Source organism: Maylandia zebra, linkage group LG12 (assembly GCF_041146795.1).
Source record: "Maylandia zebra isolate NMK-2024a linkage group LG12, Mzebra_GT3a, whole genome shotgun sequence".
NCBI lineage: Eukaryota > Metazoa > Chordata > Actinopteri > Cichliformes > Cichlidae > Maylandia > Maylandia zebra.
Genome location: NC_135178.1, coordinates 16,603,819 through 16,616,210, shown reverse-complemented (window position 1 = coordinate 16,616,210; position 12,392 = coordinate 16,603,819). Strand labels below are relative to the sequence as shown.

At 42.5% G+C, this 12,392-nt stretch overlaps 1 protein-coding gene and 1 long non-coding RNA gene across 3 annotated transcripts in view; one reads left to right on the top strand and one right to left on the bottom strand.

The window, feature by feature from the left end:
• LOC101479206 (GDNF family receptor alpha-2) overlaps positions 1 to 11,988 on the bottom strand; it is a 76,257-nt gene extending 64,269 nt beyond the window's left edge. For both annotated transcript variants that reach the window (XM_004544351.3, XM_004544352.3), the window contains exons 1-2: positions 11,357 to 11,988; positions 9,752 to 10,108 (exon numbers count right to left, since the gene is read on the bottom strand). In XM_004544351.3, the coding sequence (XP_004544408.1) occupies positions 9,752 to 10,108; positions 11,357 to 11,408 (409 nt within the window). In that variant the 5' untranslated portion in view covers positions 11,409 to 11,988. The remainder of the gene's footprint in view (positions 1 to 9,751; positions 10,109 to 11,356) is intronic.
• LOC143421472 (uncharacterized) lies at positions 2,421 to 3,354 on the top strand. Its single transcript, XR_013101132.1, has 2 exons — positions 2,421 to 2,987; positions 3,085 to 3,354. It is a non-coding gene; the product is annotated as an uncharacterized LOC143421472 (long non-coding RNA).
• Positions 11,989 to 12,392: the final 404 nt, after the last annotated feature.

Below are 12,392 nucleotides of genomic sequence, written 5' to 3'. Positions count from 1 at the left end.
TTTCTCCAATCTAGTGTACGCTTTTTGGGTCACCAGATCTCAGCTGAAGGGATAGGTACGGACCCAGACAAGATAGCTGCAGTGAGGCAGTGGCCAGTACCCACCACAGTTAAAGAGCTGAGATCCTTCCTGGGTTTTTGCAGTTATTACAGGAGATTTCTCCATGGATTTTCGCAGCTGGCAGGTCCTTTGCATGATCTGATTAATGCATGGGGCAAGGAGGACAGTCCAGCTAAATATAAAAACTTGCTGGAAAGTGTGTGGACGCCATCTTGTCAAGAGTCATTTGAACAGCTGAAAGAGAAGCTCACGAGTGCCCCCCTACTTGCTTATGCTGATTTCTCACTGCCATTTGTTGTTGAGACGGATGCCAGCAGTTTAGGACTGGGAGCAGTTCTTTATCAGGTGCAGGGTGGCAGGAAACGTGTTATAGCATACGCCAGCCGAAGGTTGAGAAATGCAGAGAGAAATGACAGAAACTATAGCAGCATGAAATTAGAGCTCCTCGCCCTTAAATGGGCTGTGTCTGAGAAGTTTAGGGGGTATCTCTTAGGCTCCAAATTCACAGTTGTGACAGATAACAACCCCCTCTGCCACCTGAACTCAGCAAAGCTGGGAGCCATTGAACAGCGCTGGGTTGCCCAGTTAGCGCCATTTGACTTTGAGGTGCAGTATCGTCCTGGTCGGTGTAACACAGCAGCCGATACCCTCTCTAGACAGCCATTAGCAGGGGAGCCCCAGCCTGCAGGAGATGAGGAGGAGTTTGATGGATGCATATCCATCTGTAACCTTGTCAGCAGAGGGACAACGCTAGGCCTGGACTTAGTAAGTGCAGGTGTAAAATGTTGTCAGGTGAGGCAGGCCCGGGTCACAGCAGTTGAGCAAGACACCCATTTTACTGATTCCCAAGGGAATACACCCACTCTGCCAGGGTATTCTAAGGAAGAGTTGCGACAGTTTCAGTGCTCTGACCCTACTATCAAGTCCTTTAGGCAGTTTTGGGACAAAAAGAAGAAACCCACACACCAGCAGAGGAGAGGTTTGGCTAAGTCTGTGATTTCTCTGCTCCGGCAGTGGTCACGTATCATGGAGTTGGAGGGATTGTTGTATCGGGTCATTGAGGATGGACATTTGGGGAGGTGTCAGCAGCTCCTTTTGCCAGCTTGTTTAAAGGAAGCTGTACTGGGGAGTGTGCATGATCAGATGGGGCATCAGGGGGTGGAGCGGACCCAGAATCTGTTAAGACAGAGATGTTTTTGGGTTGGTATGTATGAAGAAGTGGACCAGTGGATTAAGAAATGCTACAGATGTGTGCTTACTAAGTTGCCACAGCCCAAGATTCATGCCCCTGTCAAGCCTTTTTTGGCCACTAGACCTCTTGAAGTGGTTGCAGTAGATTTTAGCATGTTGGAGCCAGCCTCAGATGGACGGGAAAATGTGTTGGTGGTTACAGATGTTTTCACCAAGTTCACACAAGCTTTCCCCACACGCGACCAGAAAGCTGATACAACTGCTAAGATTTTGCTTAGAGAGTGGTTCATGAGGTATGGCGTACCAGAGAGGTTACATTCTGATCAGGGCAGAAATTTTGAAAGTGATGTGATTCAGGAACTGTGCAAGTTATATGGGGTTAAAAAAAGCCGTACTACACCACATCATCCCCAAGGTAATGCACAATGTGAACGTTTCAATAGGACACTTCATGACCTATTGCGTACCCTCCCACCTGACAAGAAACGCCGTTGGCCTGAGTATTTGCCAGAATTGGTCTATGCGTACAATGTGACTCCCCATGCCACCACAGGGCACTCGCCGTATTACCTCATGTTTGGAGTGCACCCCCACCTTCCTGTAGATGCTTTACTGGGGCAGGAGCAGGTGCTTGATAAGAGACATGACTGGCTGGTTGTGCATCAGCAGCGCTTAAATGAAGCACATAACAGAGCAAGGCAGTACACGGAGCAGAAAGCAGCGGAAAGGCTTGAGCTGGACAAAACCCGAGTCTATTGCCCCCCTGTTGAAGTAGGTCAGTTAGTTTATCTGCGACACTGGCCCCAAGGCAGGAACAAAATTCAGGACGCCTGGAGCCCTGTGGTTTATAGGGTTGTCGAAGTCCAGGGCAGCACACATGCAGTGGAGCCGGTGGAGGGTGGGCCAGTAAAACGGGTTCACAGAGCTAACCTTAGACCTTGTATTGGCCCAATTCCTGCACCCAGGAAAAAGAAAAATAATTAATCCCCTGTGGTAGTGAGTCCTAGGACAGAAGAGAAAACAGGCTGTTCAGATCCAGATCCTGAGTATGTGTTGTTCGGAGAAACCTCATACCCAAGTGCAGAGCAGGGGTCTGATGAAGCAGTTCAAAGCAGTGACATTTCTGAGTCTGTAAACACTGATGATGCTCGTGTTACTGTACGATCTGACTCTGAGCAGGTGTCCACACCAGAGACAGTTGCTACTGAAACTAACAGGGATATTGGGGTCATTCCACCAACACCAGTGCCCCGTCGGAGTAAAAGAGCTAATGCTGGAGTGCATTCAAACCCTTACCATGTCCCTGTATCAGCATGTCATGCCATCACCTTGAGCCCTGAGGTACTGTCTCAGTTGTTGACTAATTTGGGTACTGCTCTCTTTAAGGAAGCAGTGCATGAGTTGAGATATACCAATTGAGTCACCGGGGACGTTGACTCTTAAGCAGGGGAGTATGTAGCCGGGTGGAAGTTCGATATTATGGGACATGCCACTGGATGGCACTGTTTTTCTTTTGGGGTACCTCTGAGAGCGGAAGGGATCATGGGGATCTACGGAGACATGCACGAGTGCTAGCTTGCATTGGTGTTATGTGGGTGTGCAATGCCTTTTTTTCGCTGCGTGATCTGTTTTGAACGCAAAGTGTGCAACAGTTAAGGCACCAGGAGTAGCTGCCACCAACTTCGCCGTTCGTCTCAGAGGGATCCATATTCCGTTTTCTGCTGGATTAATGCACTGTATGTATTTGAGTTCACACTTGTATTATACTATCTCTGTGGGTAAGAGGGAAATGTACCGTGTTAACTGTTTAATCTTGGCTCTGTATCTATGCAGGAGAAGCCACTACAGTTATTTTTGCACTGCTAAGTTTTGTTTTATTTATGTTTGGGTTTATATCAGACACGAAATGACGCTAGATGTCCTTGAGTTCCAGATGCTGATAAAGTTGGGGAAATAACCTGCAGTAGCAGTGGGTTACCAGAGCACAAAGCTGTTACTGGATAGGAGCTGTCTGTAACAATTTTATTTCTTTATTTTTACAACCTTGTTATTTTCTTCTGAGCACTTACTTTATCATTCAGATTAAAAGAACCCCAAAGATAATCTGTGTTCTGGGCTGGTTAATTTAGCCAGGCTACACAAGAAACAACATTACTGTGTCAAGTTTGAGGACCAGTTATGCTATTCCCTAAATATGATATGATTACTGACAATAAAGTCCTAAAATTTCTCAAATTTCCTAAAATTTTAGGAACCGTCGTGAACACGCTTTCACTATGAATCTTGGAAGTTATTAAATATGTAGTCAAAGGAGCTTGCAAAGAAAAGCGTCTGGACTTCTTTAAGTTACTTGAAGACGTTTCACCTCTCATCCGAGAAGCTTCTTCAGTTCTAAGGTCAAATGGTGGGGAGTCCCAGATTTAAACCTAGTGGGAGTATCCCCCCACATCATCACGCAGATACATATTTTTTGAATGTTTGAACAACAGAGGAGAAGCATCAAATATCACCCACAGTAACACTTATTAGACAAAAAGTACTATCACTGGCTACCATCTGGATTTCCACAATTTCTGCCACGATCCAGAGCCGCACCTAGTGGGGGGATACTCCCACTAGGTTTAAATCTGGGACTCCCCACCATTTGACCTTAGAACTGAAGAAGCTTCTCGGATGAGAGGTGAAACGTCTTCAACTAACTTAAAGAAGTCCAGACGCTTTTCTTTGCAAGCTCCTTTGACTGCGATGACCTGGATGACAGAACCTTCACAGACATATTAAATATGTATCACAAATCTAATATCTGAATCTGCAGCAGCTTTACTGTACAAGATTTTTGAGTTTAATGAAAAGTCCAATGTAGTCAAACAAAATAATCTTCAATACAAGAGATAGGCAGTTATGAAACCAGATGTAGAGGGCAGTAAAAGCCCCAAACTGTCAGCACTGTAAGAGATTTGTTGAAAATAAGCACTATGTATCAGTGCTTGCTGTTGTTGTAATTAATGAGGTCTACATTCTTTATGCTGATGCCAATACTAATTTCTCAGGGAGGTGCAAACACACACACACACTTTTAGAGGCATATTTGTTTTCTTTTGTTTGTTAAGCCACTTGACATTGACCTATGAATCATAGAAAACTCACCTCACTTATGCGATGAAGCAGTGCTGTGTCTACGCACAACAGATAACTTAGCAAAGAACCAGTTTTTAGACACTTCATTACTAGCAGCCTGTCACAAAAACACACAGTTTGTTCCCATCTCTTTACCCGAATCTACATCAATGTCAAAGATAACACAGTTTAACAGACATAAAATTATATTTTGGTTACAAAAGTACAGAAATTCTGTCTTGCCTGATTTCCACTTCCTACACTGTATAGTGTATATTATCTTTACACTAGACTGTATACAGATGGCATAGGGGTGTAATTCAGTGAATTAATCTAAGCATCATGAGCTTAAATGCAAATTAGTCTACTACATTTGATGTAACCCAATACTGGCCATAAGGACCACAGCCACTGTGCACCATAAAAATAAAATAAATAATAATAATGGATTGCATTTATATAGAGCTTTTCGGGAGCCCTCAAAGCGCTTTACAATACCACTATTCATTCACTCTCACATTCACACATTGGTGGAGGCAAGCTACAGTTGTAGCCACAGCTGCCCTGGGGCAGACTGACAGAGGCGAGGCTGCCATATCGCGCCATCGGCCCCTCTGGCCAACACCAGTAGGCGGTAGGTGAAGTGTCTTGCCCAAGGACACAACGACCGAGACTGTCTGAGCCGGGGCTCGGACCGGCAACCTAAAGTCATAATAAATTAGAGAATAAGCTGAAATACACAGAATCAGTCCCCTGAAAGTCAAAGTGCTTAACAGTTAGAAAGTTAAAATTCACACAGAAGAAGAAGTTTCAAAGCTGGAAAGTAGCTGAATATCTTTTAAACATACATTAGAAAAAGCTGACAGTCACATTTAATAACCAAAACATGAAAAGCATGAAAATGCTTTAAGATGTAAGTGCAATTTCAAAAGTATGTCTTTGCCTGCGAAATAACGTCGCAGCACACACATTTAATAGATTACAGAGTTTCAAAAGTGTGGATGCTGGGCAGGCACACTGTTTTCATGCTGAAGTCTTTTTCTCTTTGACTTCATAATCTGCCATTCTAGAAAGAGACGTTCACATGTTTGTGTCTTCATCTCAGTAACACACATATGCATGGATGAAATGATTTTTATCTATTTCGTACACTTTCCCAGCAGCAGCATCTCTTCATTATCTTTATGTCTGCAGACATGCTTCTTTCAGTGGTTTGAGGTCTGTTTTCTCTCACACACACAGATATTTTCCACACACATCAAAAAGGTTTTTCACATATCAGCGATTTGTGTGTTTGTGTGTGTATGCTTAAGTTTTGTCCACACATTCATGTGTTGTAGAGGCTAAATTTTAATAAGTTTAGTGGTTCTGTGACTTTGATGCTGAAATTTGCATTTGGTGGTTTATGGTTTCCTGAGGACTAACTGACAGCTGAGAGTGAAACAAAACAATTTTTAGTAGATTTTAAGAATGTAAGACAAATGCAAACCAGGTAGTTTGCTTGATATTTCAAATAAAGTCTACAAGGAAATACCAAAACTCCAAAAGTGTGGGTATATGGGCTCATTAATAGTTGCTGCCATTCAAGTTGAACAAATCTCCAGCCACTTTCTGCCATGGCCTGCCTAGAAGCTCACTGGGCAACAGTAGCTCTACTAGGATCACACGTTCTTTGAGACATGTTGTTTCTCACCAATTCACCTATTTGTCTGCCTATGCCTGGCCACCATACTGCTTCTCAGGCATGACCATTGGGATGACCAATTTGGAGTCTTTTAGCAACAAACCATAATGGACAGTGAGTAAAGCCCTTCCTGGCTAATATGCTTTTGCTGGGCCTGAGTGTTGATTGCTGTCTGGTCAGCCTCTCTGGCACAAGGACACGATCTCTGCACAAACGATGTCTTCTTTGAGCTATTCTCTCAGGTTTGTAGGTATTGCTCTGGTATTTTAACACCAACAAAGTGATTCCCAAAGAGCCAAAAACCTGACATATATATCGACATGTTGTGCGGGTTAGGGTTAGTTACAACAGTGACAGTCAAAGATCCCAAACATACTGTCAATGCAGTAAAAACATACTTGGAAAGAAAAAGAAAACTCACAAGTGAACACTATCAGTCATGGATTGGCCTCCCCAAAAATCTGGATCTGAACATTATTGACGCAGTATGGGATCCTCTTGACAGAGAATGAAACAAAATGCAACCTGCATCCAAAAAAGCTGTGAATGTCCTTCAAGAAGCCAGGATATCTATTTTTGAAGACTACGTAAAGAAATAAATGACAAAAAAAAAGCTTGCCAAAGAGAGTTCAGGCTGTGTTGACAAATAAAGGTCGTCATACCAAATATAGACTTTCAAGCTTGTTAGAATTGTAAAAACTCTGCTTTTGCCACTGTATTTCAAGTATGTCTGCATGTTTCGATAAATCCCAGCACCTATTTCCCATTTTCCAAGCAGTTCCATATCAGAGAACCTGTTGGTAAGGTAGACCAACTCACTCATATAGCTGATAAGCAATAATACTGCTATGATCTATAAAGTACAAAGATAAAACATTTCCTTTCAAGGCATTTACAAGCATTAGAAAATGCAACTGACTCAACAGAGTGAACAAAAAGCTTTTTGGTTACAAATATGTTTTATTCTGGTGAGCAGTAGAGGAAAAAAACTCTTTGTTCTAAGTTAACCTTTTCAAAGCAGTTACTTACTGTAGATGTAACTAAATACATCCCTGGAATTACTTCACAGACACTCGTATGGAGGGCTAAAGTAAGTAGAGGGTCACAGATCCTAGGCTGTGCATCAAACCACTGTCAGGTATTGGGATCACGAAACAGTCTTTTGTGACTTAAGACCACACATTTAATTTTAAATTATATATATATAATTATATTTATATATTTACAATGATATATTGACAAGAGGTCTTTACTCCCAGAAAGCTGGGATAGTGGGTTAACCTTGCCTGAGGCAGTGAAGTATCTGTGGGAGGTTTGTGAAAGGAGAGCAGGATGTTGTGTCAATCCCAGTCCATCCTTGGTCCTCATCAGCTTTCTCTTCACTGACAAAGTGGTTTAGCTCTCAAGCCTGCAGGCCAAGTTCATGTCCCTGGCTAACACAGTTCATGCAAAACATAGCAAATTCTAGCTACAATAAGATTTCTTTATCGATTCCTACACTTTCTGAGATATATATATTGACCTTTGTGTATTGACAAAGTATTAAACACATTCTCTATGCCGTATCCATGCTCGTCACATCAGTAGAAATTACACAGCACTTTAAAAATCTCATCTCTCTTCCTGTTGGCCATTCATATCCTTTGACCTTGTCTGGCTACATTTCTTTGAATCCAAGTCCATTTCTATTCAGATGTTTCTCTCTTCTCCAATTGTCTCTCCGTATTAATGCAGCAAAGAAATTTTCCAAAGCTACAAACCATCCTGTTTTATCCACACAGTTTTTAAGTGGTTTAGCACCACTTCATGAGGGTCTGCTGGGATTCAGCTTTTCATGTTTGTTTCCAGAGATGGATGTTGTACACAGATTGTTTCCAGTTAACAAAAGCCTGCTTGACTGCACAGTGGATCGTGATTAGATTAAAGCTGCACTGTAAGAGCTTTTTGTTTGTGTTAAAGCAGGTTTTATCTCTAAGGGTGACAGGACCAAAATGGGTCACCGCTGAAAGTATTCTTCAGATGCACATGCTCTGTGAAGGACACACTGGAGGCACGGGAGGTCTCTATTCTTGACAGCCCAGGCAACTTACATGACGCATTCAAACCCATTGACTGGTGCGGCTATTTTTTGGGGAAAGGAGAAGGTGGGGGCATAAATGAGGCGCAGTGGGAGAACAGAAAGATCATTACATTTAGAAAAAGAGAAGAAGACAGGAAGCGAGACACAGGGCCTGAGGAACATCCATGTCATCACATTTCCCTTGAACTCTTGTCAGGGACCCTCTGCTGCCACAAGTCTGATGAAGTGTAACTGGCGCTATGAGTAGTCAGCCTGGCGAATCACTTCACAGATCACCACACAAAAGCCCAAAATGCTCAAAGCTCGGAGACTTTGAAATGTCTCCATCATTACCCCACGTGTCAAAACAGCTGAGTACATTATGTGCTGCATGCTTACATGGACGCTTGGAATCTGCCAAATAGACTTTGATCACATGTATTAACAAATGTCACACTTGGGTTAGGGTTCCCCTTTAGGGTGATCTCTAGGGTGGTGCATCTCCAGCAGACAGATTTGTCCTAATATAAGGCTTGCGTGGTTTTTACCCTTGATGTGGAATGAGAAACACACTTTTAGTGACACTGGACAAGAAAAGCACATACGAAACTTTGAGTATATGGTAACTGATATAATCTGAGAGGGTATTAAGCTTCTGCACGCGTTCGGCCTCTTTTCTTATGTTTTAAGAAATTAATTCTGTATGTAAACTTTGGTCAATTGCAGAAATCTTCAAATCAGATCTGTTGAAGTATTGTACAGAGGGAAAATGACCAAACAAGAACTAAGGCATGGCAGTAAAATGGGTAAACTGGAGGACATTCTGGTACTTTGAGTCTTAAGTGATGTAAGTGATGTTTTTTTTAATTTTGTCCAATCACACTGGCGTTGGCCTGAGAGGGGAAAGATGTAGGTAGGGCTCTCTGATTTTATATTCTGGTGTGGATTGTTTTTCTATGTTCTATTTCTGTGTATCACAACTTTAAAGCTTTAGGTGTAGGATATCTCAAATCAAAATCCAGGAAGCTTGTCTTAAAAAAGGGTTTCAACAAATCAGCCTTTGAGTGTGATTTTATGTCCCACAAAAGTGGACACATAAGGCCCACTGTGCTATATGACTGTAAAGTAATTACAAGGTAAAATGGAACACTTTAGGTGAAAACCAATAAGTCTACCATAACATGTCCATCTAATGTAATTCCATTATAGCTCCATTACATCTGAGAGGGTGTGGAAAGTAGGAAAGCATATATTTTTCATCAGGGGCTTCTGGGTATCCCTGTAAGAGGGCGCTGGGGAATAGGGCATCAACAGTGGGTGTGGTTACTTCTTGTCTTTGCTCGGAAAACAAACTAACTGGTACTCGACGTCAGTAGATTCATAAAAAAATACATGTCAGAATCCTCTAGACTGTGAGTCACATATATAGCTATCAATGAAAGTATGCTGCATATCTGTCAAAGGATAATAAACAGCTGCTTTTACTTGCATCTTGCTGTACATGACCACAGAGCTCACGCAAAAGAACTGAAGGAGGGATAAGAGGGGCACTGTGGACCTTTATTATATTGCTCACAAAATGTACAGTTAAAATTTGGTAGCATGAATTTTGTGAGACCTTGAAAGCACCTGCCTCCTACCTTCATTGCGTCCCATGTTTATAGACCAGTAGATCTGTAGACACTGCTGCTCCGTCTTCAAGGACCTCTTGCAACGGCAGTTATACAGAGGGCTAACCAGCAGCACTTCCAGAGCAGCCTGGCACTCCCTGTTGTTATCTAGCATGGCATCTTTCTCCTTACCCACAAGGCACTGGCGCATAACTCGGTACCAAGAGCTGCACTGAGGGTCCTGGTTACACATTTCACTTGCCTCGATGCAGTTCACCCATTCTGGCTGAGCTCCAGGCCCAGATTTGATGCTTGAAGATCCTGGAGCACTGTTAGCCAAAGACACGGGCAAAGCTGAGGGAACACCCCAGGAACCTGCTGCCTCATCTATGTGGAGAGAAAGAAAAATATGTGGTGGTAAAAACTGAATGGTGACTGAGAAACTGCAAATTAATGTTTGGGGGTTTAGTGTTTTATGTGTGCTAGTATCTGTCTATCTTCATGCTTTATCCTCTGTTCCATTTATGCAACAAGTTGTATGTGGGAACAAACCAGATTTGCAGCCTATTATAGGCCCATACCTGCCCAGGCATCTTTTAGCAAGCCAGTTAGTTATTCCTCCGGTGCACATTGCTCATACACTCCTCTATGCAGTGTTTTGCTATGTCTCGTTTACTTTATAGCGGGTTATTTAGGTGCTTACCGAGACAGGTTTTTGGTGCATTTAATGCAGCAAAAGAGAACTAGACTCAGATTCTTATTAAATCTAACCAAAGGTATATCCGATCACTGAATAATATCTAATTATATCATGCCAAGGACTACGTTTAATTTGCATCTAGGTGAGCAGAAAATGAGCTTACACAGAGTAAACAGTAATCCACAGAGCAAGACTCCAGTGTTGCCATTTGACAAGAGTTTGAGATTGAAATGCACCTTCACACACGAAGCTAAGTACACAGAGTTCTGGTGAAATGACAAGAGAGACCCCTTGTGGGGATGTTGTGCATTTAGATCAGGAGAAGAAGAGCATCAGCCGGAGAGCAGCGGGTCAGAAAAGACTTACATAAAGTTAAACGTTAAATTATTGTGGGGCTGTCAGTCAGCCCGTCAGGGATGTCATTTAAATGCGAATGCATGCGTTTGGGGGAACATACTGATAATGCTAATGTGATCATAATGATGGCGATGACGATTTGTGGTGGTGGATTCCGTCATGTTCAACCAACTAGCAAAAATAATATATATATATATTAATCTTGTGCGATATTTTTGGCTGACTGAGAGCTATGTTTTCTCGTTACAATAATGAGCTCTTCTTTCACTGTGGAAGCTGTGAGTGTGTTATGTGGGCTGCAAACGACTCACTCGCATAGACCAAGTTCGGTTTGTAGCTTTGGGTGAAAATCGAACATAGTCTTATCAAAATCAAACCCAATATAAGAAGAAAGCCATCAGATGCCAGCTATACATAATTCATCTTTATTTTTATTTTTAAAGAGTTGATTACCTGCTATTCTACAACAACTCCATTATTAATATTTTTTTAAAGTGGTAAAATAACACAGTTGTGTACATCATCACTAATGTCCTAATGTGCACGGCTGAGAGTGATTCTCAAATGGAACTTCTTACCTGGGAGCAGAACAAGGGTGCAGACGCACATCCACACAGTGACAGACTTCATTTTGGACTCAGCCGCAAGAAGGATGAGTTGTGCTAGAATTACACGAATATTTCCACCTTTTCAAGGATTAACTCCCCTCTCCGGATCCGTGACCCAGGCGCAGGATAACTGTAAAAAACCCTCATTCAAATTTTAAAAGAAACATGCAGCTCCGAAAATATCCTCGAATCCCCCAAAAAGTAATCCACAATTTTATTTTATATCTTAATAATGAACTAATCACGACAAAGGAAAGAATTCCTTGACACTGGGAAAAAAAAGATCAAATGGCAATCAAACAAGCAGTCAATCCGTAAGAGCAGTTATTCAGGGTCCGTCTGCGCTGCGTTCATACCGACAAACTACTGAGACTTGATCTCTCCGCATTATAAGAGCTGCCCGCTCCAGTTGGCCCTTGTAGATAAATTGTCCCTAAAACAGTCCTTAAACTGGCGCAAAGCGGTCTGTGATAGCTATGTCAGTATCTCTAAGGAGGCAGAAGAACTCATCTGAAAGTGCTACAAAACGCTGACTGGTTTTTTTCCCCCTCACCGGTGGTTCCCTCAAAAAGCTGCGCGCTCAAGAAGGGAGGGAACGCTTCTTTTCCACTGACTGCATGCGTGTCGAGGCATCGCAGCACTTTATAAAGCGGGGGCTCCCGTGGACCAGCAGAGGGCGCTGCTGGTGAGTGATTTCAGTGGAAGGCACGCGGTCATAGAGGACCATAATTAATGTTATCCCACAGAGCAATCATCAATATTCCTTTAACCTCTGGTCCACGGTATGTGAAATTATAGGGACCTCACCTGAGCTGTGTGGTATGTCTTTGATTCCACGTGGTGCTACAGGCCCCGGTGTTTAAAAGCGTATGCTTTTAATGCAACAATGAATGTGTTTCATAATATCCCTCTTACATGAATACCATCTTCTTTCCATAAGAGATTCTTTACAGTTCTGTTCAATGTGCAGCTGAAGGGAAGCGAGGCCAAAACTGCAACTGATCAA